The 26772-nt window shown below is 36.4% G+C and overlaps 1 protein-coding gene across 2 annotated transcripts in view; it reads right to left on the reverse strand.

Moving 5' to 3' along the window:
• LOC132129692 (multiple epidermal growth factor-like domains protein 6) overlaps window positions 1-26772 on the reverse strand; it is a 57604-nt gene that overhangs the window by 12871 nt on the left and 17961 nt on the right. Inside the window, exons 1-11 of one of the 2 annotated variants that reach the window (XM_059541357.1) lie at window positions 23893-24256; window positions 18438-18560; window positions 12561-12686; window positions 9995-10117; window positions 9461-9583; window positions 8203-8340; window positions 7757-7879; window positions 7477-7599; window positions 2351-2518; window positions 2140-2271; window positions 1572-1700 (exon numbers count right to left, since the gene is read on the reverse strand). In XM_059541357.1, the coding sequence (XP_059397340.1) occupies window positions 1572-1700; window positions 2140-2271; window positions 2351-2518; window positions 7477-7599; window positions 7757-7879; window positions 8203-8340; window positions 9461-9583; window positions 9995-10117; window positions 12561-12686; window positions 18438-18560; window positions 23893-24052 (1468 nt within the window). In that variant the 5' untranslated portion in view covers window positions 24053-24256. Of the gene's footprint in view, window positions 1-1571; window positions 1701-2139; window positions 2272-2350; window positions 2519-7476; window positions 7600-7756; window positions 7880-8202; window positions 8341-9460; window positions 9584-9994; window positions 10118-12560; window positions 12687-18437; window positions 18561-23892; window positions 24257-26772 lie in introns of those variants that run through there. The other variant, XM_059541356.1, reaches the window with a different exon arrangement.

The raw sequence follows: 26772 nt of genomic DNA on the forward strand, positions 1-26772 counted from the left end.
GTAGCAAATGTTTAAACTGAGAAATTTTACACTTTTATCCACTTAATTAGCTCATTTAAAATTTAATGCCTGCTACAGGTCTCAAAAAAGTTGGCACGGGGGCAACAAATGGCTAAAAAAGCAAGCAGTTTTGAAAAGATTCAGCTGGGAGAACATCTAGTGATTAATTAAGTTAATTGATATCAGGTCTGTAACATGATTAGCTATAAAAGCTTTGTCTTAGAGAAGCAGAGTCTCTCAGAAGTAAAGATGGGCAGAGGCTCTCCAATCTGTGAAAGACTGCGTAAAAAAATTGTGGAAAACTTTAAAAACAATGTTCCTCAACGTCAAATTGCAAAGGCTTTGCAAATCTCATCATCTACAGTGCATAACATCATCAAAAGATTCAGAGAAACTGGAGAAATCTCTGTGCGTAAGGGACAAGGCCGGAGACCTTTATTGGATGCCCGTGGTCTTCGGGCTCTCAGACGACACTGCATCACTCATCGGCATGATTGTGTCAATGACATTACTAAATGGGCCCAGGAATACTTTCAGAAACCACTGTCGGTAAACACAATCCGCCGTGCCATCAGCAGATGCCAACTAAAGCTCTATCATGCAAAAAGGAAGCAATATGTGAACATGGTCCAGAAGCGCCGTCGTGTCCTGTGGGCCAAGGCTCATTTAAAATGGACTATTTCAAAGTGGAATAGTGTTTTATGGTCAGACGAGTCCAAATTTGACATTCTTGTTGGAAATCACGGACGCCGTGTCCTCCGGGCTAAAGAGGAGGGAGACCTTCCAGCATGTTATCAGCGTTCAGTTCAAAAGCCAGCATCTCTGATGGTATGGGGGTGCATAAGTGCATACGGTATGGGCAGCTTGCATGTTTTGGAAGGCTCTGTGAATGCTGAAAGGTATATAAAGGTTTTAGAGCAACATATGCTTCCCTCCAAACAACGTCTATTTCAGGGAAGGCCTTGTTTATTTCAGCAGGACAATGCAAAACCACATACTGCAGCTATAACAACAGCATGGCTTCGTCGTAGAAGAGTCCGGGTGCTAACCTGGCCTGCCTGCAGTCCAGATCTTTCACCTATAGAGAACATTTGGCGCATCATTAAACGAAAAATACGTCAAAGACGACCACGAAGTCTTCAGCAGCTGGAAATCTATATAAGGCAAGAATGGGACCAAATTCCAACAGCAAAACTCCATCAACTCATAGCCTCAATGCCCAGACGTCTTCAAACTGTTTTGAAAAGAAAAGGAGATGCTACACCATGGTAAACATGCCCCGTCCCAACTATTTTGAGACCTGTAGCAGAAATCAAAATTGAAATGAGCTCATTTTGTGCATAAAATTGTAAACTTTCTCAGTTTAAACATTTGCTATGTTATCTATGTTCTATTGTGAATAAAATATTGGCTCATGTGATTTGAAAGTCTTTTAGTTTTCATTTTATTAAAATTTAAAAAACGTCCCAACTTTTCTGGAAATCGGGTTGTAAACATGCCAGCAGTTTTTGGAACAGCAGGTTTGGCACAGATATGGTTTCATTTAATGTTGTAATCTCGCAGTCACTCACCGTCCTGGCACAGGTCTCCACTGACTCCAGGTGGGCAGCGGCACTTCCCGCTAATCGGGTCACAGGTGCCACCGTTTTTGCACTTACAAGCGAAGGAACAGTTTTTCCCAAATGTTCCCTCTGGACAGGCTAAAATGGACAAAGGAAAGTGTTATTTTATACAGAGTGATTATGCAAAGTATATCCCTACACTACTGTTCAAACATATCACAGTTTCCACAGAAGTATTAAAGCTGCACAACAGTTTTTTTTAACATTGATTATAATAAGACATTTTTCTTGAACACCAAATCAGCATATTAGAATGATTTCTGAAGGATCATGTGACACTGAAGACTGGAGTAAGGGCTGCTGAAATTCACCTTTGCCATTACAGAAATAAATTAAATGTAAAAATATATTAATAGAAAATGGTTATTTTAAATTGTAATAATATTCCATAAAATTACTTTTTTTACTGTCAGTTTTTAAATAAATACTGTACATGCATCCTTGGTGAGCTCAAGAATCTTTAAAAACATTACAAAAATCTCAAACTAAATGGTTTCACAAAACATAAAATACATACTTTGGTTACAAATGATTGCTGTCCAGCCATCTGGGCAGTCACAACCATCTCTGTCAACGTTACACAGTCCTCCATTAGAGCAGTCGTCACACATCAGGCTGCAGTCGTGGCCAAATGTCCCATTCAAACACACTGTGACAAGACTACGGGAAGATTAACAAGAAGCAAGAGCCACTAATAATAAATAAAGACATTTGACTGAACGACAAACCAAATTTCTCAGAGAGGGTGCTATCTGCTCGCAGCTCTCCAAAGCCATCGTCCTCATAGTCGTGATAGCGCTCCAGGGGTTGTGGGTAGTCCTGGAGGAGAGTGAGATGAAGGAGAGGTCTCTCAACCACCACTGGACCGGACAATTCCTCAACTGCTCTCTCCAGGGCTACACAGAACAGAGAGAGAGAAGTAGATTTATTGACATGATCAATGTTGTCTTGCTGTTACACCAACTATGTAAGTAATAATGTCTTATTATTGCTAAAAAAAAGCCTTAGATGATTAGATATACTGTAGTATCATACTGAATAGGTTTATCAGCTGGCTGGACAATATGCTGCTCATTGGACAGATAATTATCAAATACCAAAATGCCAGTGTTGGGAAGGTTACTTTGGAAATGTAATAGGTTACAGATTACAAGTTACCTTGTTTAAAATGTAATAGTAGTGTAACTTTTTCAATTACTTTATTAAAGTAATGTAACTAATTACTTTTGAGTACTTTTTGATTACTTTTATAAATTTGTGAAAATTAAAGAAAAATAAATAAAAGCATATACATCAACTTAAATACAGATATCTAATAAGCATGTGACATATTCTGTGTAATAAACTCCTGAAACATTGGTGTTTTTTTTAAACTGCTGTCTCTTTGTATATGATGATAGTTTTCTCAAAATAAGTAAAATGCACATGAAGTGACACAGAGCAGTTCTAGAAATTATGTTTATGTGCTCGTGTACTCCTATATTGAGATGGCAGAGGTTGAAAACACTGCGAGCTTCAGTAGGCTTATGTGTAGTAAATGAAACCATGTCTTTGCCATTAATTTACAGGAGGGGCGGACTGGGAAAAAAATTCAGACTGGAAAATTCAAACTCATACAAACCAGTTCATGGACAAAACTATTTTTTGTTTGGACCTGACATAAAAAAAAAGGTTTAAATCTTTAATTTAGGGACATGCAAAATACTCAAGATTGAACAAAACTATACTTTACAATACAATACTCTACAATACTACAATATCTTTATAGAAAAATCCTAATACTGTACACGAGTCATGTTTTTCCCTTACAAAAGTTAAACATGCTTTTATTAGAAAAATAAACTTTTTTTTTTTTTTTGCAAATGGATTTGTATTTATTTTTAAATAAATACATTTGTAAAATAATTTTACATTTTTGGTTACCACAGTTAAACAATAGTTTTCTCTGGATTTATAGTTAAATATTAAAATGTTAATTTTCGTAAGGGTTGTGTTGTTGTCTGTCGTAGCTCCCCCTTAACCTATATAAAAAAATCTGATTTTTTTCAGCTAAATTACTACTGTAACATTACAACTGATAATAATGATGTCCTTTATATAGTATTTTGAGTGATGACTGATGAGCAACGTGCTGCTGCTTGATTAAAAAAACAAAGACAAAAAAGCATCTTTACAGATGAAACTGACCTGAAACCCTGAACAGGAGTTCTGCTTCTCTGCTCCAGCTGTGCGCTTCCACACTCCACTCTCTCTCTCTCTCTGAGTCTGATCCAAACCGTTTGGCGGAGGCGCGGAGAGCGCGCGAGTCACGACTAACACTTCATGACTTATTAGAGATTTAATTATCAAATGGCGGATTCACAAATGATCGCTTTAGTACATTCGGCAGGCAATTATACAATAATGTTATTAAATAGCGGGCCAAATCGGCTGCCAGGCCATCGGGAATTGTCCCGGTTCTCCCGGTGTCCAGTCCGCGCCTGATTTCCAACACGCAGAATGTGCAGGTCATATATTGCATTTGTGGGGCTTACTATTCACAGACTAGTCGATGTCATGTTTTGATTCAAGTGTACAGACCTACTTTTGATTTAGTCATCCAAAATGTGGCATATTCCGTCCGCGTTAGGCATTCCGTTTTTATGACTGGATTCTACGAACCAGACTGTACTTCCGCATCCCGGAAATTATTAGGGCGGTAGCTATGTCTCAGAATAGTCAGTGCAATTTGGGAAAGAAATCAGTTAAATCTGTATGTGGATGTGTGTAAATATTCAAATGTAATCCCCTTTGTAATCGTTAAAAATTTCATAAGTAACTGTAATTTAATTACTCATTTTTTCTTAGTAACTGTAACTAATTACAGTTACAATAATTTTGTAATTAAATTACGTAACGCCGTTACATGTAACTAGTTACTCCCCAACACCGCAAAATGCACAATCTTTATTCAAATGCCCATGAGCTTTCACAAAGTGGTTGCTAGTCTTCCCAGAGCCCATACAGGTATATTTTCGATCAAATAAATGCAGCCTTGGTAAGAATAAAAGTTCTTTCAAACACATTTAACTTACCAACCCCAAACTTTGTTTGATGCTAGTGTAATTAAATCAATGAATAGCACAGCTATGAAACTCTCCATGCATTCGAATTGGTTCATTCAATTCAATGTTCCCATCAAAAATACTGATTATTTCATTATCCAAAATGGTTATGTACTGTAGAAATCATATCAGAACTATATACAGGTCCTTCTCAAAAAATTAGCATATTGTGATAAAGTTCATTATTTTCCATAATGTAATGATATAAATTAAACTTTCATATAATTTGGATTCATTGCACACCAACTGAAATATTTCAGGTCTTTTATTGTTTTAATACTGATGATTTTGGCATACAGCTCATGAAAACCCAAAATGCCTGTCTCAAAAAATTAGCATATCATGAAAAGGTTCTCTAAACAAGCTATTAACCTAATCATCTGAATCAACTAATTAACTCTAAACACCTGCAAAAGATTCCTGAGGCTTTTAAAAACTCCCAGCCTGGTTCATTACTTAAAACCGCAATCATGGGTAAGACTGCTGACCAAAAGGCCATCATTGACACCCTCAAGCGAGAGGGTAAGACACAGAAAGAAATTTCTGAACGAATAGGCTGTTCCCAGAGTGCTGTATCAAGGCACCTCAGTGGGAAGTCTGTGGGAGGGAATAAGTGTGGCAAAAAACGCTGCACAACGAGAAGAGGTGACCGGACCCTGAGGAAGATTGTGGAGAAGGACCGATTCCAGACCTTGGGGGACCTGCGGAAGCAGTGGACTGAGTCTGGAGTAGAAACATCCAGAGCCACCGTGCACAGGCGTGTGCAGGAAATGGGCTACAGGTGCCGCATTCCCCAGGTCAAGCCACTTTTGAACCAGAAACAGCGGCAGAAGCGCCTGACCTGGGCTACAGAGAAGCAGCACTGGACTTTTGGACAAATTTTGCATGTCATTCGGAAATCAAGGTGCCAGAGTCTGGAGGAAGACTGGTAGAAGGAAATGCCAAAATACCTGAAGTCCAGTGTCAAGTACCCACAGTCAGTGATGGTCTGGGGTGCCATGTCAGCTGCGGGTGTTGGTCCACTGTGTTTTATCAAGGTCAGGGTCAATGCAGCTACCTATCAGGAGATTTTGGAGCACTTCATGCTTCCATGGCCGGCAGCCATATCACCCTGGAGCCCAAGACCGGTTTCCCACTGAAGCTAAGCAGGGCTGAGCCTGGTCAGTACCTGGATGGGAGACCTCCTGGGAAAGCTAGGTTGCTGCTGGAAGAGGTGCTAGTGAGGGAGTGTAGGGGGTGCTCACCCTGTGGTCTGTGTGGGTCCTAGCGCCCCAGTGTAGTGATGGGGACACTATACTGTCAACAAGCACCGTCCTTCGGATGAGACGTTAATCCGAGGTCCTGACTCTCTGTGGTCATTAAAAATCCCAGGAAGTCTTTCGAAAAGAGTAGAGGTGTGACCTCGGCATACTGGCTAAATTTGCCCATTGGCCTCTGACCATCATGGCCTCCTAACAATCCCCATATCCACTGATTGGCTTCATCACTCTTTCTCCTCTCCACCAGTAAGCTGGTGTGTGGTGGGCGTTCTGGCGCACTATGGCTGCCGTCGCATCATCCAGGTGGATGCTGCACACTGGTGGTGGATGAGGAGATACCCCCTGACAATGTAAGCGCTTTGAGTGCCTAGAAAAGCGCTATATAAATGTAATGAATTATTATTATTATTTATTATTCCATCTGCTGAAAAGCTTTATGTAGATGAAGATTTCATTTTTCAGCATGACCTGGCACCTGCTCACAGTGCCAAAACCACTGGTAAATGGTTTACTGACCATGGTATTACTGTGCTCAATTGGCCTGCCAACTCTCCTGACCCGAACCCCATAGAGAATCTGTGGGATATTGTGAAGAGAAAGTTGAGAGACGCAAGACCCAACACTCTGGATGAGCTTAAGGCCGCTATCGAAGCATCCTGGGCCTCCATAACACCTCAGCAGTGCCACAGGCTGATTGCCTCCATGCCACGCCGCATTAAACCAGTCATTTCTGCAAAAGGATTCCCGACCAAGTATTGAGTGCATAACTGAACATAATTATTTGAAGGTTGACTTTTTTTGTATTAAAAACACTTTTCTTTTATTGGTCGGATAAAATATGCTAATTTTTTGAGATTTTGGGTTTTCATAAGCTGTATGCCAAAATCATCATTATTAACACAATAAAAGACCTGAAATATTTCAGTTGGTGTGCAATGAAATCTAAAATATATGAAAGTTTAATTTTTATCATTACATTTTGGAAAATAATGAACTTTATCACAATATGCTAATTTTTTGAGAAGGACTTGTATACAAATTAAATTCACAGTTTAGCATTTATTTTACAAAATTATTACCATACATAGTTGTCTGGAATACTCGACTCTGATTGGTTGGCATTCTGAGGTCCAGTATTTTTGTATGATGGCCTATAAACTATTTGACTATTTACTAATAAACTGTTGTATGTTTCCCAGCCAACCCATTTCCTATACTGTGCTTTAAAAGTCTCTTTGCTCTTCATAAATTAAAATAAAATATAATTATCGCAGAACAAACACCTTTCATGATTTAAGTGATGTACAGTACATACTGTAAGGTTTATTTTGCACTATGACCAGATGGTTGTATTGCTGTGTATTCGCTGACCACAGAATGTTGTGATTGACCAATCAGAATCAAGTATACTAGAGAGCTGTATTATAAAACAATCCTATTGCACACCACACACAGTAACTGATATCCACTGTGCCCTCATGGTATACTTACGAATACAGGAGTGTCTGTCCTCAGCGAGCCGGTTTCCAAACTCACAGAAGCAGTGATAGGAGCCAGCTGTGTTCTGACAAGCGTGCTCACAGCCCACATTATCAGACAGACACTCATCCACATCTAGACACCAGTGGAAAACACAACACTCAATGTGATACAACGTGACTGCACTGTGATGTAACTACCACTGTTTATTATTATAGCACATTGACAGTAACTGATATGTCTCCTCGCTCTTCTTTAATAGTCGATCAGCAGTAAAGAGGTTGTGAAGTACCATCACATCCACATCCGTCAGTGTTGAGTCTGTATCCTGCCCTGCAGTAGCATTCATAACCTCCGGGGTAGTTTGTGCAGTCCTGCTCACAGCATGAAGTTCCCTCCTCACATTCTTCCAGATCTTAAACAAAAAAAGCAGTACAGAAAGTGAGGCCACAAGCCATCGGCATGTATTAGGACTCTGTAGACTGAGTATTTACATAAGTACATTTCCAGCTATTAAGAGGGTCGTTATTTGGAGAGACAAGCCAGAAAAACACAAGACCTACGACTGCTGAGATCCAGCTGGCTGACATTTACTTTTGTAGCAAATAGTCATTAATACTCATTGAGGAATGATGATTTTAAAGGTTTTTCAGTGCAGTTGGATGCACGTCGAATCTAAGAGATGGATTTCATTGGAGTCATCCTGTAAAACTAATTTATGTACACCTGCACACTCACCCAAACAGGTTTTGAGGTCCTCTGCGAGCTTATAACCCTGGTTACAGCTGCAGATGGGTCCAAGTGTGCCGTGCTGACAGTGGTGTGAACAGCCACCATTATATGAGTCACAACTATTAACAATCTCCATTTCAATACCTACAGAGAGTTAATAATAGAAAGAAACAATTGTTCAAAAAAATGATTATGAACATAGCATGAATGTCATTACATTAGATAATAAAGAAGCCAACTATGTGTAATTTATTTCAAAATTTGTTAGGTTTTGTTGGACACTTTCTGGTTGTCAAATGTTAATGGACCATGTTCATTGTAGTTAATAAATCAATATCAAGGCAAAGGCCAATATCATGAATTTTGATACCAACACTACCAGTATTATTTTTAGTTTTTACAGCAATCTTTTACAATGTTCTAGGTTCAAGGTTTTCTCCTCAACAATAAACTAAGCTAAATTCATGTCCATTTATTTACTTGTCAAGTTCCCATAAAAAATGCTGATAATGTACAGTCAGTCAGTCATTATTTTAAAATAAACCTCCTCCTGATTGATGAACACCTGATCACCCACTCAGGGATTATCTGTCAGTAATGACCAGCTGACTGTTCATTAGCCCTTGATCAATCAGTCAGATGCTAATGGATCAAATTCATAGTTAATTACAGAACATAATGAATTTTAACTTCTAATCTTGTCTTTCATCATTTTTTTGCATGTTCAGATGAGAAATAGTTCTTATCGTAATATAATGCTACAAAAAGACATTTATAATGTTACAAATTATTTCCATTTTAGATTAATGCTGTTCTTTTTAATTCTTCTTTCTACATATTAAGAATCCTAAAAATAAAATGTATCAATGTTTGCATAAAATAGAGAAATTTTTATATTTTTAAGAACAAATGTTTCTCGAACACCAAATCAGCATATTAGAATGATTTCTGAAGGATCATGTGACACTGAAGACTGGAGTAATGATTGCTGAAAATTCAGAATAAATTACACTTTAAAATATGTAATATTTCACAATATTACTGTTTTATTGTATTTTGGATCAAATAAATGCAGCCTTGGTAAGCATAAGAGTTCTTTTTAGTTATCACTTGCTTATCCAATAAGTATGATTAATTCTCTTGATACAATAACATTATTAAAAGTATCAATACTTCACACTTAACTCACCAACCTCTAATTTTTGAGACCACTGGGGTATGTTTCTGTGCCTTTCTGAACCTTGCTTAGGTAAAGGTAACTCACGGTAGCATTTCCTGCCATCAGAGCCCAACTCGTATCCCGGATTGCAAAAGCATGAAAAAGAGCCCAGCGTGTTCCGGCAACTGTGAGCACACGCTGCCAATTCCGTTTCACACTCATCGACATCTGAAACACACCAGTTACAAGCTACTGATGACATGTTGCCTTTTTCTATTTATACAGACGTCTAATAAGATGAGAACCCCACTTTGGATTTGTTGAGTCACTTTCAGTCGGACAAACAGACATTTCTGCCTCTTACAATCACTTAAGCATTAACTGGTTCCATCATGGACTTCAGAGTGGAAATCTCTGCTCTCTCTCTCACTGAGAAGATGAACCATGTTCTCCAGCTTTCAGACATCTAATCAAACACAGAGCTTCCACTGTTCTCACACCATGGGAAAGAAACTTCTTTAAAAACTTTGGAAACAGAGGATTCGGCAGATGAGAGACCATTTAATACTTTCCATGACAGTGTAACTGAACCCTAGCGCAATGGAAAAGCTCTTTACTGCTGCTGTCAGAAGCTTTTACCTTCACAGCTCTTCTGGTCCTGGGCCAGCGTGAAGCCTTGGCTACAACTGCACACAGCTTGTCCGCCATCACTGCGACATAAGTGCATGCAGCCGCCGTTCCTCTCCGCACATGGGTTCCTCACTGAAACACATGTCGTTTAAGTCAAGATCTTATAAGTCATTTCAGTGGCTGTCTCCCTCATGCACACAAACTCTCATTATCTTGTCAACACCGTCCATGTAATACACAAACATAATTTCTGCAGTCTTTTCTCTATCTGAATTCCCATATTTCCCTGGCCAGCTCTGTTCCCTCAGTCCCATTATGACATAAAACATCATACATATACAATGCAATTTTGAAACCCTTATCCAGAATAAATAAGGAAAGAAAAAGGTGTTTTTTAACGTATGGCGTGATACTGCATCAGAGAGCATCAAATAATGTCAGGTTTATAACAACCATAAACTTACCTTTCAACACATTTTTATAGATTTGGGTGAGCAAATCAGAGTCATATGATCTGTTCAAAACCAAAGAAAACTCTACATTAACTAAGTACTTACCTTGCGTCGCATTGCGCCAGGTGCATGATAGGGCCCTATGAATATGATATTCATTGTTTAAATACTTTTCACTGTTTGACTGTTTTTGTGTGTTTAAGTGGTAGGGATTTTACTGTGACTCTTTCTGCATATTACGCCAGTAGGTGGCAACAAGTGACTGTCTATATGAGTGAATCATTGAATCATTGGTTCAACCGATTCATTTGGCACTAATTTATCAAGAAATCAAACATATGGCTCCCATTGCGTTAATCTGCCTATTTTTCTACTATATAGTAGGTGAAAAACTGTATGTATAAAGAGTAGAATGTCGAATTCATAGTATTCATAAGACATAAATGTAAAACGCCTGGATTAAACTATACAGCACAGACAATTCTATCATTTGCAAAGTAAGCTCTTCATTAGATATATAACTCAGACAGTACGTGATTTTGGATGCAGCTAGTGCCTTTATGAGTGAGCCATTGAATCATTCACTCAAGCGATATGTTCAAAATCACAGATTCATTTACCAACGTCACTATTGTGTGTTGTCCTGAGACACATAACCTTTAATTCTGCTTTGACTTCATGTCATATAAATATGATATATTGAGTTTAATCTTTTTTTTCAGTTCATATTTGACCATCTTTACCATCAGATACCATCGCTGAAGCATTGCACAACCATAGTTGTTTTTGTAAGGATTGTCTAAGTATTAAACTAGTACAAAAACTTTTGTCCCAAGACTCGTCTGTACTTTGAACACAACAGTATGAAAACAGTTAAACTTTGTTATTGATTTGCTGAATTGCACTGTCCACCACTCTCTCACGAACACAGATGCTAGCATGTTTTTTGTCAATGTCAAACAGATACTAGTTACACAATACCATACTCATTCTCTCTGTCCCTTGTTCTTTCCCCTTGTCTTCACCTAACTCCCAGTGGTAACACTTCATAGGGGAACAGTTGGCTCTGGCGAGTGTCAGGACACTGGATCTGTGGGGCTGTGTACAATGTATGTGAATTTTGGCAGACACACTGGAATTGGCACAGTGTTTGCCAAGATGATGATGCAGTAGTCTGAATAATATAAGTGTTTCTCTGTGAAAACTGCTATTTAAAGCAGGCCAAGATGCACAGCGGTTTCAGATATTGCTGTTCAAGTGACTCACACTGCACTAAGTGAGGTCTGTTTGGAAGTTCATAGTTACTGGAATTCTTGACCCTGTTATTTAGGTTAGTAACTGCTCTTGAGCTGTAACACTTTTTTGATAGTATACAAATTCAGTCTAAAGTTGGTCATTTGTAACTCAACGTTTGCATGGTTGTGATACAGTAGTCCAGCTTCATATGAATTGATTTAGGACTGATACAGATACTAAGTCAAAGTATCCAAGGCAGTTGCCAATATCTCTGAAAAAACAGCACATCTGGGTTTTAGAGATGTTGATCACTTTCTTTAGCTTCCACTTTTCTGCCAAGAACCCTTCCATCCACATACGTCCAAGAGCTACATACTGACTTTATGACATAGCCTTAGACCAAAGCTTTTCCTACTTTCATCCTCTTGTCAGCATGCTCTTTGACTAATAGCATGTTATATGCACTGGCAGGAGATTTTATGGACATCATGAACATAACAAAACTTTCAGAAGGTAAAGAGTTTAAATAAATAAATCTGCTTCTACACCCTGCTGAAATGAACGTGTTGACCAACATGAACTTCCATACTGGTCCAGACTGGTTAGCACTAGTCTGTTGCTGGACTAGAGTCTAAAACATATGATATTTGAGTTCAGATTGCTTTAGTAAAGTCTCATATTAGAATTACTGTACAAAACATGAGGCTATCTAAGTAAAACAACTCAGCAAAGTAAGTTGAACATGGTACAGTACCTTGCTGTTTTGAAACAGTAACAATAAAGCATCATCTGATGTTAATTTCGGTAGATTTTTCAATAAAACTGAGCACCACAAACTTGAGCCACTGTTAGATGTCAAAATTATATACATGAAGAGCAAAACTCACGTCTACAGTGCTTGCCATCAGCTGTGAGCTGGTAACCATGTCTGCAACGGCACTGGAAGTGAACTGGAGAAAGTTGGCTACATTCATGCTCACAGCCTCCATTATTCACTGCACAGGATAGGACAGCTGTGGGAGCAATAAGGAATAAGAGAAAAACTGTTAAGATGTGTGTGTATTACGGAGCCCCGCATATGACATGCAAGAAAAAAATAAATAAATTGTGCGCACAATTTACTAATTCGTTCCCTCAATGTACTAAAACGTGCACACGATTACTATTGCATTCCCTCGATTTACTATTGCGTTCCCTCGATCTGCTAAATAGTGCATACAATTTATAAATCGAGTGAACGAAATAGTAAATCTGCTCTCACAAGCATTCTTCACTAATCATCCAAAATTGTTCCAAGCAATTATTTTCGGAAGCTGAATCATTTAGTGAAAACAGTTCAATGCAAATGGACCATTTTTCTCAGATGACTGATATGAAGCTTTGATGGAAAAACAAGCAGTCTCTCATCGTACTCAAGTGTTTGGATTGTGATGCTTGGCGTTGTTGCCATTCTTCAGTTTTTAAAAAAGGATAGTCATCTCAGGACAGACACCAATCATAATATTCAGCAAAATACCACTAATTAGCTTTGACATGCACTATTTAAAAGCCATCTGGTGTGGTGATAAGAGATTAATCAGTGTGGATTACTGAAAACACTCTGAACACCCAGTAACCTGTACTGTTTAATCTTAGATCATGAATACCTAGATGCCTTTGGAGTAAATCCTGAGATGTGCAAGATTTCAGATATAAGACTGGTGCATTCACTCTTTCATTACTTGTTTCTAATAATGCAGCTGGAGGTGGATGATGTCCTAATGTCAGTGGGCCAAATGTTACAGCTGAGCTCCAGATAAACACATACAGTTAAATTAGTCTCAATTCACTGGCCATTTGATTCTTCACAGAGGCTCTTTCTATACAGTAATGCTGCTTTTGTACTGCTGTTAATACAGTATGTAAAGTGACGTGACATTCAGCCAAGTATGGTGACCCATACTCAGAATTTGTGCACCATCACAAGGAGGATAATACTCCAAACCACAAATCTTAACCACTGAAGACACTTGATATCACATGTCTTCAATGAACAGTCTATATTTCAGCAGTGAGACTAAATATATACTGTCATAACAGGCATATCTGTCATCCTCAATGAGGAGGAGTGAGCCGACTGTCCTCAAAAATCCTTCCATATAATATTTGAACAGTAGCAAAAACATATTTAAAAATGTCATATAAAATCCTATATAATCAGACAATTGTCTCTCTTTTCAAATCAATTATCAAATAAAAGTGATAATTTGTTGAAACAGGATTATTTTATGAAGTGGTTTAGTGGGAAAGTGGTTGAAAAAAATGACAAATCATTTTGGTTATGAGAGTGTGTCTGATAAAGGATAATGAAAATCCTTGAGTGAATTAAACATAATTAAGGGTTTATCTGTCGGTCATAAATAATTCACAAATTAATAAGCTCCTTGCACGAGGTATCGGCAAGATTACCAACTTCTCAAATTATGTTAACCAAAACCAAATGATCCTCGATAAAACCCTCATTGAGTAATTAGTGGCATCTGTTTCTGGTTTAGTGTTCCATCCTAGACTGTGGTTCTACAGAAGAGTTGGTTTGATAGCGGAAAAAACTGATAAACGAGCCTGAAGCCTGACTGGAGCTCACAGCCCTGGACTCTTCAGGTCTCTCGAGAAGGTAACTGATTTAGCTGCTGATTCAGCTAAAGCAGAATGAATGGCAATGCTGCTACTGCATCAGACTCACAACAAAGAGAACAGATCCCAGAATGCATCTGGAAAACAAATGGCATTTGCTTTTTTCCCATGTCAAACCGCCTTGAAAATGAAAAGGAATGTTCTCAGTTTAATACAAGTTGAGCTCAATCATCGGAATATCTGACAAGCAGTTGATTACGATTGCTAAAAATTCTGACTTTTTTTGTTTGTTACAACAGTATTTCAGTGTTTTTATTGTTAAAACTAAATCAAAACAAAGTTGAAATCAAATAAAATGTAAATATTAAATGAAAAACTTTTTGGAAAAGTTTTAGAAACTTTTAGAAAAACTTAGAAGTATGCCCTGGCAACAAACAAGTTTAAATAATTAATACTAAGATTACTAAAACTAATATAAAAATTAATTAAATCTAAATAGAAATATAAAAAAATTAAAATAAAAAATCACTAAAGCGTAAACTAAAGTTAAAATTAAAATTTTAAATATAAGATGAAAGCTAATTTAAAATATATAAATACTAATATATATATATATATATATATATATATATATATATATATATATAGATGATATATTTACATGATAAGTAAAAATTGATAGCCTGAATGTACTGTAAGTCGCTTTGGATAAAAGCGTCTGCTAAATGCATAAATTTATATATACATATATATACAGCATGGCTGGACTGGCCATTGGGCATACCGGGCATTTGCCCGGTGGGCCGACGTGCTTTTTGGGCCGATATATCTCATACTCATACTTTTTTTTTTTTTTTTTAAATGGCCCATAAAATTTGTACATCGGCGGCCCATTCGTTTTGTTTTGTTTTGCTTAATTGGCGGCGCTGGGTTTGTGCTGGTGTAATGCATTGGTCAAAGTCAGTGTTAGTTTTTTTTTTCTGACAGACCAACCCATGAAACACGTAGATCAGCGGCCCATTGGCTCTTTTCTTGATTGACACTGGGCTGGCCCAATCACAACTTTAAACGAGTGAGCGAGCGGCAGCAGTGTCAGTGTGTATCTGTAAAAAAAGATGGAGAAGAAACGCAAGGAATGTGCAGATAAATAGCTTGAAAAAATAGAACCAGGCCCTTAAAGCAGACACTGTAAACTGTGTCAAAATATATGTTTTCTGACCTTCATCAGCTCCTGTGGCAGATGATGATAGTGAGGACGGAGGATCAGGAGAGAGATGAGAAAGTGTAGAGCTTGCGGTAAGCATAACTACTTTCAAAACACTTAATCAAAAATGTCATGAGTGTAGATTATTTCCACATCTGCATAGTTGATGATTACCGCAATTCACTAGAAATTTAATAAGAGGCGTTTGTAAACCATGTTTTCCGCCAAAATAAAAGCTTGATGCAGTTTGCGTCAAAATAAAAGATCATGTGCTTATCTCTTTCAAGTACAGAAATTGGTACAACTAATTAAGAAAGTTTCCTTTATTTTTTTGTGCATTTGTTTTACAAAATATGGCTATTACTGTCATTGGATTAATATTATAACTATTATTATGTATAGGTGTAATGTAAATAGACACTGTAACTAAAAGAGGTTTGAATTTTTCTTTGTTTAATTTGCACACTGAATATGGGTTGGCGCTTTTAATTTTGAACTCTCAAAGTGCATCAGATTAATGAATTTAACATTAAAATGCACAAAATTTTCTCACGGGGGGCCATGCCCCCGAACCCCCCTAGAAGGACCGAGGACACAACACCATAGTTTTAACAAAAATCCTGTAAGAAACACTGGTATTGCTATGCCAGAGACGCTTATAGCTTGTTTTAGGATTCACCTATGTGGAGTATAGTTCAACTGTATTAATAAATATACAATTTTGACTTATTTCATCTGTTAACTCTCACTCGTTCCTATACTCACTCATTACATGGCATTAGTGGTTTTAATGAATAGGAGTTGGTATGCATATAATTAAGGGCGTGCAAAGATGGGTGGTGTTTATGATCATATAGTGGGCCGGTCTGGGCAAAAATGATTTTTGTCCCAGTCCAGCCCTGATATACAGTACAGACCAAAAGTTTGGAAAAATTACTATTTTTAATGTTTTTGAAAGAAGTTTCTTCTGCTCATCAAGCCTGCATTTATTTGATCAAAAATACAGAAAAAAAATAATATTGTGATATATTATTACAATTTAAAATAATTGTTTTTAAATTTATTATACTTTAAATTATCATTTATTTCTGTGATGCAAAGCTGAATTTTTAGGATCATTATCACATGATCCTTTAGAAATCATTCTAATATGATGATTCATTATCAAAGTTGGAAACAGTTCTGCTGCTTAATATTTTTTCAGAACATGTGATACTTTTTTAGGATACTTTGATTAATAAAAAGTAAAAAAAAAAAAAAAAAAAAAAAAGAAGCTATGTTTTTAAAATATAAATATTTTGTCATAACAATATACACTACTGGTCATTAATCTGGGGTCAGTAATTTTTTTTCTTTCTTTTTTTTTTTTATAAAATCAATACTTTTATTCAGCAAGGATGTGTTAAATTGATAAAAAGTGATAGTAAAGAAAATATATTATTAGAATATATATTATAAGATTTTTTTTTTATTTTGAATAAATGCAGTTCTTTTTAACCTTTTATTCATCAAATATATTAGACAGCTGAACTGTTTCCAACACTCATAATAATTCAGAATATTAGAATGATTTCTAAATGATCATGTGATAGACTGGATGTTACATGTGACACTGAAGGCTGGAGTAATGATGCTGAAAATTCAGCTTTGCATCACAGGAATAAATTATTTTTTTCAAGTATATTCAAATAGAAAACTATTATTTTAAGTTGTAATAATATTTCACAATGTTACAGTTTTTTTCTGTTTTTTTGATCAAATAAATGCAGGCTTGATGAGCAGAAGAAACTTCTTTCAAAAACATTAATATTGTTTCCAAACTTTTGGTCTGTACTGTGTGTGTATATATATATATATATATATATATATATATATATATATATATATATATATATATAATATACAATAGTATACAATACTAAAATAACCGCTGCATTCCCAGAGCACTTACATTTTCTTTTTCTTTTTTCTTTAGGTTGTTGAAACTATTTTATGGTAATGAAGAGCATATCACAGATGCTACTGAATACTCAATTGCATGTATTAATTATCCAAAACATTTCTTTAATGATTTATTCAGTAATCTGATGAAATGTCATGCACTTTACACAAATAAAACTGGGTGTTTGGAAGTAATCTGGCAAATATCAGAGCCGAGAGTCCCAATTCCAACCCAAGACCACACACAGAAAAACACAAGATTATAACCATATTACAAGGAAAGAAAGCTACAACATTTCCAAATAATTTCCAAATGAAAGTCTTTTTCAGCTGACATGTGGCATCCCAGCTGCATGGAAGATGAAGCACAGGACTCGCTGTGCAGCATAGCATTGGCTTTGAAGAAGGTATTTGACTGGAATCGTCAAGGTAATTTTTATTTACTGTGCTCTGTGAAATGTTTTTAGAGTTTGTATAAAGAAATTCCTGAGCTCTGGAATGGTACTGCAAAATCCATTGTTATTGCCACATATTTGAAAAACAAATACCATATCCAAACACCATTAGCTAAAATGATATGCTTGCAAGAGCTGTTTATTCCCACAGGGTTTTCCTTTGAAAACTGAATTGTTGGGTTTTACCTGAAATGTTCCACACCATAGTCACATATGAATAGATGGATGTGATGGTTTGATAGTGGGCCTGGCAAGAGAACAGTTGGGTCCTGGTCTGCTCTCTCAAAGGTCCATCACAAACTCACCATGACAAGACCCATACAGTACAGAACAGTAGCAAACATTCCACTATTAAAAAAACAAGAGGCTCTTTGTCTCCCCCTCATACACAGAGCTCAATTTGGAGACCCCTGCTAGCTTTGAATAGAAACCCGTTCTAAGCAACTTTTCTTAGTCTGTGATGATTACACTGTCTAAACGTTTGGATGCAGGCCAGTGTGTCAGCTCTCTGTCAGTCACCTCTCTCGACCCCTCTCTCTCGAAAGACTCACCTATGCAGGTGCGGCCATCAATGTGCAGACGAGACCCTGGGTTGCACTCGCAGTAGTACGAGCCTCTGGTGTTCACACACCTATGCTGGCAGCCTCCGTTGTGAACCTGGCACTCGTCAGTATCTGAGGAGGAAAAAGCAAACACATGAGGCCACGTGTTGGAATGCGGTTTGATTCTTGCACAAGTTTTCAAAGCATTCACCTAATGCTAGCTAATTTTTCTCATCACATTTTCATCACATATGTTTTTAGTAAAAAAAATTAATTATTGTCATAATGCACATTTTTCATCCTTTTTATTGCTTTAGAAATCAGAAAACCCTTAATCAATTAGCAATTCTGTTAGTAATTCATTGATGATATTGCAGGATGGTTCATCCAAAAATGTAAATGTATTTATGACCACACACACACATTATAGGGGCACTCCATAGACATAATGATTTTATATATACGGTTGACATGTGTCATGTAAATGCTGACAATTTCATATTTGGGCAAACTTTCCCTTTAAAACTGCTTGTAGGCAACTCAAAAAGCTATTAGACTAAGTCCACTTATGAAAATTTAGAAATGTGCAATCTGCACATAATGAAGATCTCAGAGTCAATAAGCTCTTTGTGTCCTGTCAGACTCAGGCCGTCGCTTGCAATCAGCCTGACCTTTAAAGTCAGGGTGTCTATGCTTAATTTAATTAGAGTAACAGAGCTTTTCCCAAAGCAGAACAATCAGTAAGGGTCAATATTGGCAATCTAAATCATTAATCTAATTAAAAATAAGGGGGGGGGCATAATTTAATATTAGTTATAGAATAAATGAATAATAATGAAATTAATTGATTAAATAATTAAATTAAAATGCTTTTATTATTTAAAAAAATTAAATTCTATTATTGTGTTACACTGGAAAACTAAGAGCATTAGGGTTTGAGTGTAAATAATGACATGATTTTCATTTTTTATTTTAACTACTCAATTCATATACTCCTTTCACATGGCTGCTTGTCCTATAGCATCACATATCTTTCCAAGAGATACAGTGAGCCATGAGATTTTCTCTAGTACTTCTTTTAATCCTTTTTATCTATAAATGGATTGGCTATTGAAGGTTTTGGACAATTAATGGAGGACTGAATAGTGTTTTAAAGTATGCAAACTTTTTCAACCTCCTTAGAGCATATGCAGAAATGTCTAAGATTCAGTAAGCAAGAATTATTTCCCGGACAAATGATGCCAATACATCCAAATATATTTACTGCAGAGCCAGAGAGAATTTTAGCTTTTGGATGCATGGAAAAAATAGAAGAATCTAAGGAAAGGAGAATTTAAAGTATGAGCTATTGCTAACTATAATAGGATATCCCCATAACTGCTTATTTTTTGGAGATTAATGATTCAGACTCATTTATACATAGTCCAGTTTGAACTCCACAAGTATTCCTATACTGTTATAAAATATTCTCCTGTAAAGAATAAATGTGTGAAGGTGGTTTGAGTTCATTTAAGCATGCACCGTTCATCTTCAGATCATTATATGTGTATAAAAACTTGGTTAGCTTTTATAATTCATGCCTTAAATGATGATTTCAAGCAACCACCACTAGCCAGGGAGATGGAAGTGATGATCCACTTAACTGAACCTTAAAACTTTACACCAGGCATTTAGACAGAAAATAGAGAAAGGTGTTATATATTGTAGCTAAATATGCTAACCTACAGAAAAAGTATCTTAGATTGCAAATTTATCATAATAAATCAATATTGTAATGTTGTGTCTTGTTGCTAGGTGGATTGTTTTCTTCTTTGTAACGGACTTTATTTTAGCAAAAGCTTAAAGCTAATCTACAAATTTAAATCTCAAATCGGTACTTTATGTCCACGTTTTTATTTATTTGGTAAGAAGCCATGAAATAAGTGGGATAATATCCAGTCAGCTGCTCATTATCCCAAAATAATCCCCTTCAGGGTGAGCAGACCGGCTGGCTGTACATTATCTCTAAGTTATTTAAACCACAATGACAAATAACTAAGAGATCTAGTTTCGTTTTGGATGACGGTTAAAGGCAGGGTAGGTAATACATGTATAAACAACTTTCTTCCAAATTTGTTTAAACTTTCTATATATATCAATGCATAATTAAAATGTAAGTACTCTGATAAAAAGAGTATAAAAATCGAGTGACTTTAGACCGTTTAATCTGTATTAAACACAGCTCATTATTTCCATTTCGGGACGAAACATAGGATTGGCTTAGGCGACTGTCACTCTCTCGCAACCATGGCAACCACCCTTTTGCCACACATGACCTGCCCACTTGCGCGTGCACGTTTGATTTGAGGAAACAGCACGTTTGATTCAACAGGCACGGATCCTAGGAATACCAAAACAATGGCAGAGAAACAGCAAGCAAAATTCACAGTACCAGCCTATGCAGTTAGTGAAGGCAAACCAGGCAAAAAAAGGAAGACAGTAACAGTACAAGAAAAGGCAATGAAATAAAGAAATAAAACGCGAGTTTATATCAGCGTGGCTTTCCAGCGATGGCGAGAACTGAGGGAACTCAAGGGGCTGAAAAGTGACTCCTTGATGGCTTTATTTCTGCTGGACAGGTAAATCTTTCTTTTTGTATTTTGATCATACATATTTTTTTCATGAAGCATGTGTCATTAGCACATGTAGCTGCGTAATATAGCTAACATAACATTACTTAGCGAGCCGTAGTAGAGGCTTTGGAAGGAGCCCAGAAGGGAGGGGGTGGAGTGAATGGAAATAATGAGCTGTCTTTAAAACAGTCGTGAGAGGTCTACAGTCACTCGATTTTTATACTTTCTTTTTCAGAGTACTTACATTTTAATTATGTATTGATATATAAATAAAGTTTAAACAAATTTGGAAAAAAAGTTTTTTATACATTTTTTTTACCTACCCTGCCTTTAAAGCAGTGGTTTATAGGCTGATTTTCAATATTTCAATATTTACTTTTAATAACGGTTACTAATGATGGATCATTTCTGTTTTGTTGCCAGACAAACAACTACACTGCAAATGGAATGTAATAGCCTGCAACCAAGAACTAGATGAAATCCATATTTGATTTAGAATAAACAAGTGATTATCTGACACAAGGGACACATGCTTGATATAATATAAACAGAGGACAAAATAGCACCATGAATATAAATCTAAATAAATATTAAGTGTGTGCACTTAAGAAAAAAATGGTGGTGAAACAATTTTCAGAGTCAATTTCACAAATAATTATAAAGAAACATATTACAATAAAAATACATTACAGTGTACTTTTTGTAAGTTAAAATACTTTCGCCTGTCTGTGCTTATATTTATATTTGTCAGCAAAAACATTTCACAACTGTTTGTATCCTTGCTCACAGATAGTCCAGCGTGGTGCATGATGGGTGTTGAAGTTTGTTTGTTTTTGCCAAAGCCCTTTTTTCTGTTCTCTCTAGTCATGCAGCACCAAAATCATGTTTCTACTGCATAGATACCCACATTTTATTAAATTTCCATCTTGTAAGCGGTGAACTACCTCTTTAATATAACTCTGTTCAACAGTCTTCATTTAAGTTTTACTTTTTAGTGAACTCCACAAGTTTGTGTTAAACCTGATGATCATGTTCTCCAGAATGATTTGAGATCCAAATCTTGAGCTTCAATGGAAACAAGAACATCTGACCAAATGTACAGTTGCTGACATGATCAATGCCACAAATTTGCTTAGTGACCTAGAAAAAAGTGCAGAACCTGACATTTCTTTTTCAATTAATGTCAAACCTTGTGCTTATTTCCAGGAAAAAAATCTCAGAACTTCAATGTGGTCTCAGACTTCTAGATCCCACTGCACACAACGTAATAGGGAAACCCACATTTCAACCAAAATAACAGATGTTATGTTGTTTTCCCCTCAAAGTCCTGCAGTTATGTGAGGTGCAGCTGGGATACTGCAACTGAATCAGAAGGTGAAATCAACGACATATGTGAGCTCGAACGCCTCACGCCTCATATTACAAATATCACAGGCTTGTTGGATTAAAGAAGGCACATAAAATAGCAAATCAGGAAGCAAAAAGTTAGTCCAATATTCATAAATAAAGAGGATCAGAGGAATATAGGAATGAAAAATAATGGACATCTCTGACTGCAGACTGATTATGCCAAGTAGCCTGTCTTTTATCCAAAACATCTTTTTCCTTAATCTTTCATTCTGTGTAAGAAAGAATTACCCTGAAGCATGTTCTTTTTAGACCAGCTGCCCGTTTAAGGAAAGGAAAGGAAAGGAAAGGAAAGGAAAGGAAAGGAAAGGAAAGAAAAGAAAAGGAAAGAAAAGGAAAGGAAAGGAACGGAAAGGAACGGAAAGGAAAGGAAAGGAAAGGAAAGGAAAGGAAAGGAAAGGAAAGGAAAGGAAAGGAAAGGAAAGGAAAGGAAAGGAAGGGAAGGAAACTAATTCTGCAATAATTTGCAAAACACACTCCAGTAGGAAAGGTTTGGGGTCAATAAGTTTTTTTTTCTTTTATTCAGTAAGGATGCATAGAATAAATTGATAGTGAAGACATTCGTAATGTTACAAAAAAAAAAATTCAAGTAAATGATGTTCTTTTTAACTTTCTATGTAAAAAAGAATCAAATAATCATGGGGAAAAAATATTACAAGTTTCGACAAAAGAAATTACCACAAATATTTCAACATTGATAATAAAAATAAATATTTTTGGAGCAGCAAATCAGCATGTTAGAATGATTTCTGAAGGATCGTGTGACACTGAAGACTGGAGTAATGATGCTGAAAATTCAGCTTTGAAATCACAGAAATAAATGTATCTCTAATTATATATTACATTACAAACAGTTATTTGAAATTATATTTCACAATATTACTACTTTAACTGTTGAAAACTAATGCAACCTGGGTTATCCTTTAATTTCTTTAATTTTTTTGCCCACAGTTAACAAAAATCAACTTCTATGACACTGTGAGAAAAGATGCAAAAGTGCAAGTGAAATATTACTTGGAAAGACTAAGTTCTTTGCCTAGTTTTAAGTTCATTGCATAGTTTTAATTAGTTGCAGGTTCCTAAATCTTAAAACAAAACATTAGCCTTTCTTATAGTATTTGGCAAACACTAATGTACCAGCTTATTATTTGTTTTATTACACATCTGACATCTGTTCAGTGAAGGCATTATCGTCTCCAGTCCTTCACAGTGAATTATGAGTGCTGAAAGAAGCTCCTTCAGTCACAGCCAAGATGTTACCAAATCATACAGCATGACTGAGTTTCATGCGTTTCACCACATTCCGGCTCTCAGAAGTAAAAACAAAACCAAAACCATAAAATAAAATAGCAAATACCTGAAAATCTAATGCTAAGTAAAAGTAAAGGTTATTCCCTTAACCAGGCGCAATCAGTTCTCTGAATCAACAATCCAGTAACACTCACCTGCCCCCAGATGTCCTGTGTTGTATCCCTGATATCCACCAAAGCAGGTGTAGCAGTTCCTGTGATAGTAGCGGTAACGTGTATTCCCAGCACCCAAACATGGGACCAGGTGAGTCCAGAAAGTCAATATGAGCACTATCCTCAGCCAATCGGACAGCATTGTCCAAGCAGAACGTGTTATAGACCTCACTCAAACAGAAAGAAATAAGATCCAGCTAACACACTCTCAGCATGTCCATTATGTAACAGAAGAGAACAACTGCTGCTGTGGGCTTGAGTAGCTATTTAAATAAGCTGTGTGTCCTGGCATCAGAATCAAGTCATTTCATTCTCTCTCGGCATTGACAGACATGTAGTTTCTCGTGGCTCTGACTCTCCTATTATGTCTCCATCGCTTGTGTCCAGGGCAGGCCTCCACAGTCCCACCCTCCTGTCTGTCTCTGCTCCTCCCTCCTCCTCTCTTAGGTATTGATGCTGAGAAGTTTACCAAATGTTGGATGAAATGTTCACTCAAAACAAAGCAGTGAACAGTGGAGGTTTTCAAAAGTGTGCTGATATTCTGGTCACTTTTGCTTTTACTACATTGAGTTTTTCTTTTAGTTATGTAATAATTGTAAAGACTGTAATAAAATTAATTATGGCAACTGGGAATAGTGTTGGGTGTATTGCATTACTAAATAATTGTTACTGTACTTTAATTATTTTTTTCCTTAAAAAGTAAAGTTAGGGATCACTCTTATTTTTTCTGTAATTTGACTATGGTTACTTTTGATGAAATTGCATTAAATAGTACTGTATGGACTAACAATTCTATATAAAACAAGAGTGGATTTAACATCAAAATTTAGTATCTAATGTTACAGTAAAATGTATGTTTTTAATGTAACCTTTTATTACATTAAATTAATTTATGCAATTTTATATTATTTGCATTGAAAGAATTTAAAGAACAGTTTCATGTCTATCCTTGTATTATTCAACTGGTTGAGGTTGATATGGGATTTAGACTTAAGTAGGATCCAGTGGGTTGTGACTGAAAATAGCTGAAATATAAGACTAGGGCTGTCAATTAGAATTTAAAGAAATCACTTTATTTTGCAGATGACTTTTGCAGCAGAATATATGTGCTGCTTTACACTCGCAGTATATTTCTAAATGATTTCCACTGTAATATAAGTTAAAAGTGACACATTTCTGATAATGTGTCTAAAATTGCCCACAAATAAAACTAATATTACACATGGACCATTGCTACTGAATTTGCTTGTAATTCCAGCAAGACCAGGAAAACATTTGAAAAATCCATTATTCAATGATTTTATGCTGATTGTAAAAGATAGGCTTGCTTCAGTTTTGCATATGAACGACAAATGAAACGCACCTGCTCGTTTTTTTTTTTTTTTTTTTTGGTTTTGCTGGAACCAAAATCACTGATCCTAAAAACAATACATCAAACTAAACTGAGCATAAACTCAGTCCTACTAAATTACAGTCAGCTTCACAAGGAGATTCTTTTGTGGAGACTGACAGTACAAAAACAATCACTTCTCCTACATAGATCTGATCTCTGAGTGTCCACATGTGTCTTGAGAGAGTACAAGACAGACATGGTCCAGTATAAACTCACAGAGCAGATACAGTGCACTGCCTCGAATCTGCAGAAGTAATCACCCGAAGAACAGGACTTTTCTTAATCGGTTTTAAAGGAGTGCCGCGTAACTCTATAGTGGGTTCAGAAATCCATTTTGCCACAATAAACTACAGTATAAGATATCAGTCTTCTTGCACAGGTGTCTGGACTGGGAAGAATTAAATGGACAAATATACTTGGTGATATTCATGAAATTTTGAAACAAGATTTCCATTTGAAGGACATTGAATTTTTAATTATCTGCATTAAGTCATGAATTAAGTTAAATAGACCATACATCTTGCAACCATGAAGCCCTTCCAATGATCCCTCCAGTGACTGACTATAAATGATGTGATGTCTCAGATGTTAAAGGTAGTTAAGGGAATTAAGAGAGAGCTGTTTTTACATAATCCATCATAGCTGCTGTATTTGGACTGAATGTCAAGCAGACTGCCAGTTTCAGCTCAGCTAAATATTTAGAGCGTTGCCATTTAGCTTTAGTGATGTGTCAGGTAACTTGTCAGTGATCCAAACAAAATACACAGCTATAGTTCATATAGATACTGCAAGACCTGCCCTATAGTTTAAAGTCAAAGGCTCTTGCAAAATGGAGGCTTCATCAAGGAGGGTTTACACACACACACATATACACACCACACACATGATGATTACTAATGAATATTATGAAAAAGTCTTTGCTCAGGTTTTCTATCTGCCAAGGCATCTTAACTTTGGCATGAAACAGGTTTGAAATGGACACCAAAGGAAAAGTTCAGACACTGGCTTTCAGTGGCATCACTTTAGTCTGTAATTTGGTTAAATCCAAATAATAATGCTTCTCATGTATCTAAAATATTTGTCTGTATAGTCCATACACTGCCAGTTGAGCTCACTAATATTCTATTGATTAATGAGCAGAAAAAAATACCTACAGTTTTAGCCAAAAGCTAATGCAAACCGTTTATGCTATCTTGATTTATAATATCGTCCAAACCTCCCTCTTTATCTCAAAAGCAAGTCTTATTGATGGACTTATAGATGGCTGAAGGTTGATATTATTGTACGCAGTGGCCGATGGGAGCTTTGGACTGATCCATCACCCTTGAAGATGTGAATGAACATCTGCAGTACTGTATACACCTACAATAAACCATTCAGACAAATTAACCCTAGCCTCGGAAGTGTGCATTCACTGTGGAATGTCTTTATGAAAACAGTTTTGATAACCTTCTTTATCCAGCACACTT

This window comes from Carassius carassius, chromosome 46 (genome assembly GCF_963082965.1).
Source record: "Carassius carassius chromosome 46, fCarCar2.1, whole genome shotgun sequence".
Lineage (NCBI taxonomy): Eukaryota > Metazoa > Chordata > Actinopteri > Cypriniformes > Cyprinidae > Carassius > Carassius carassius.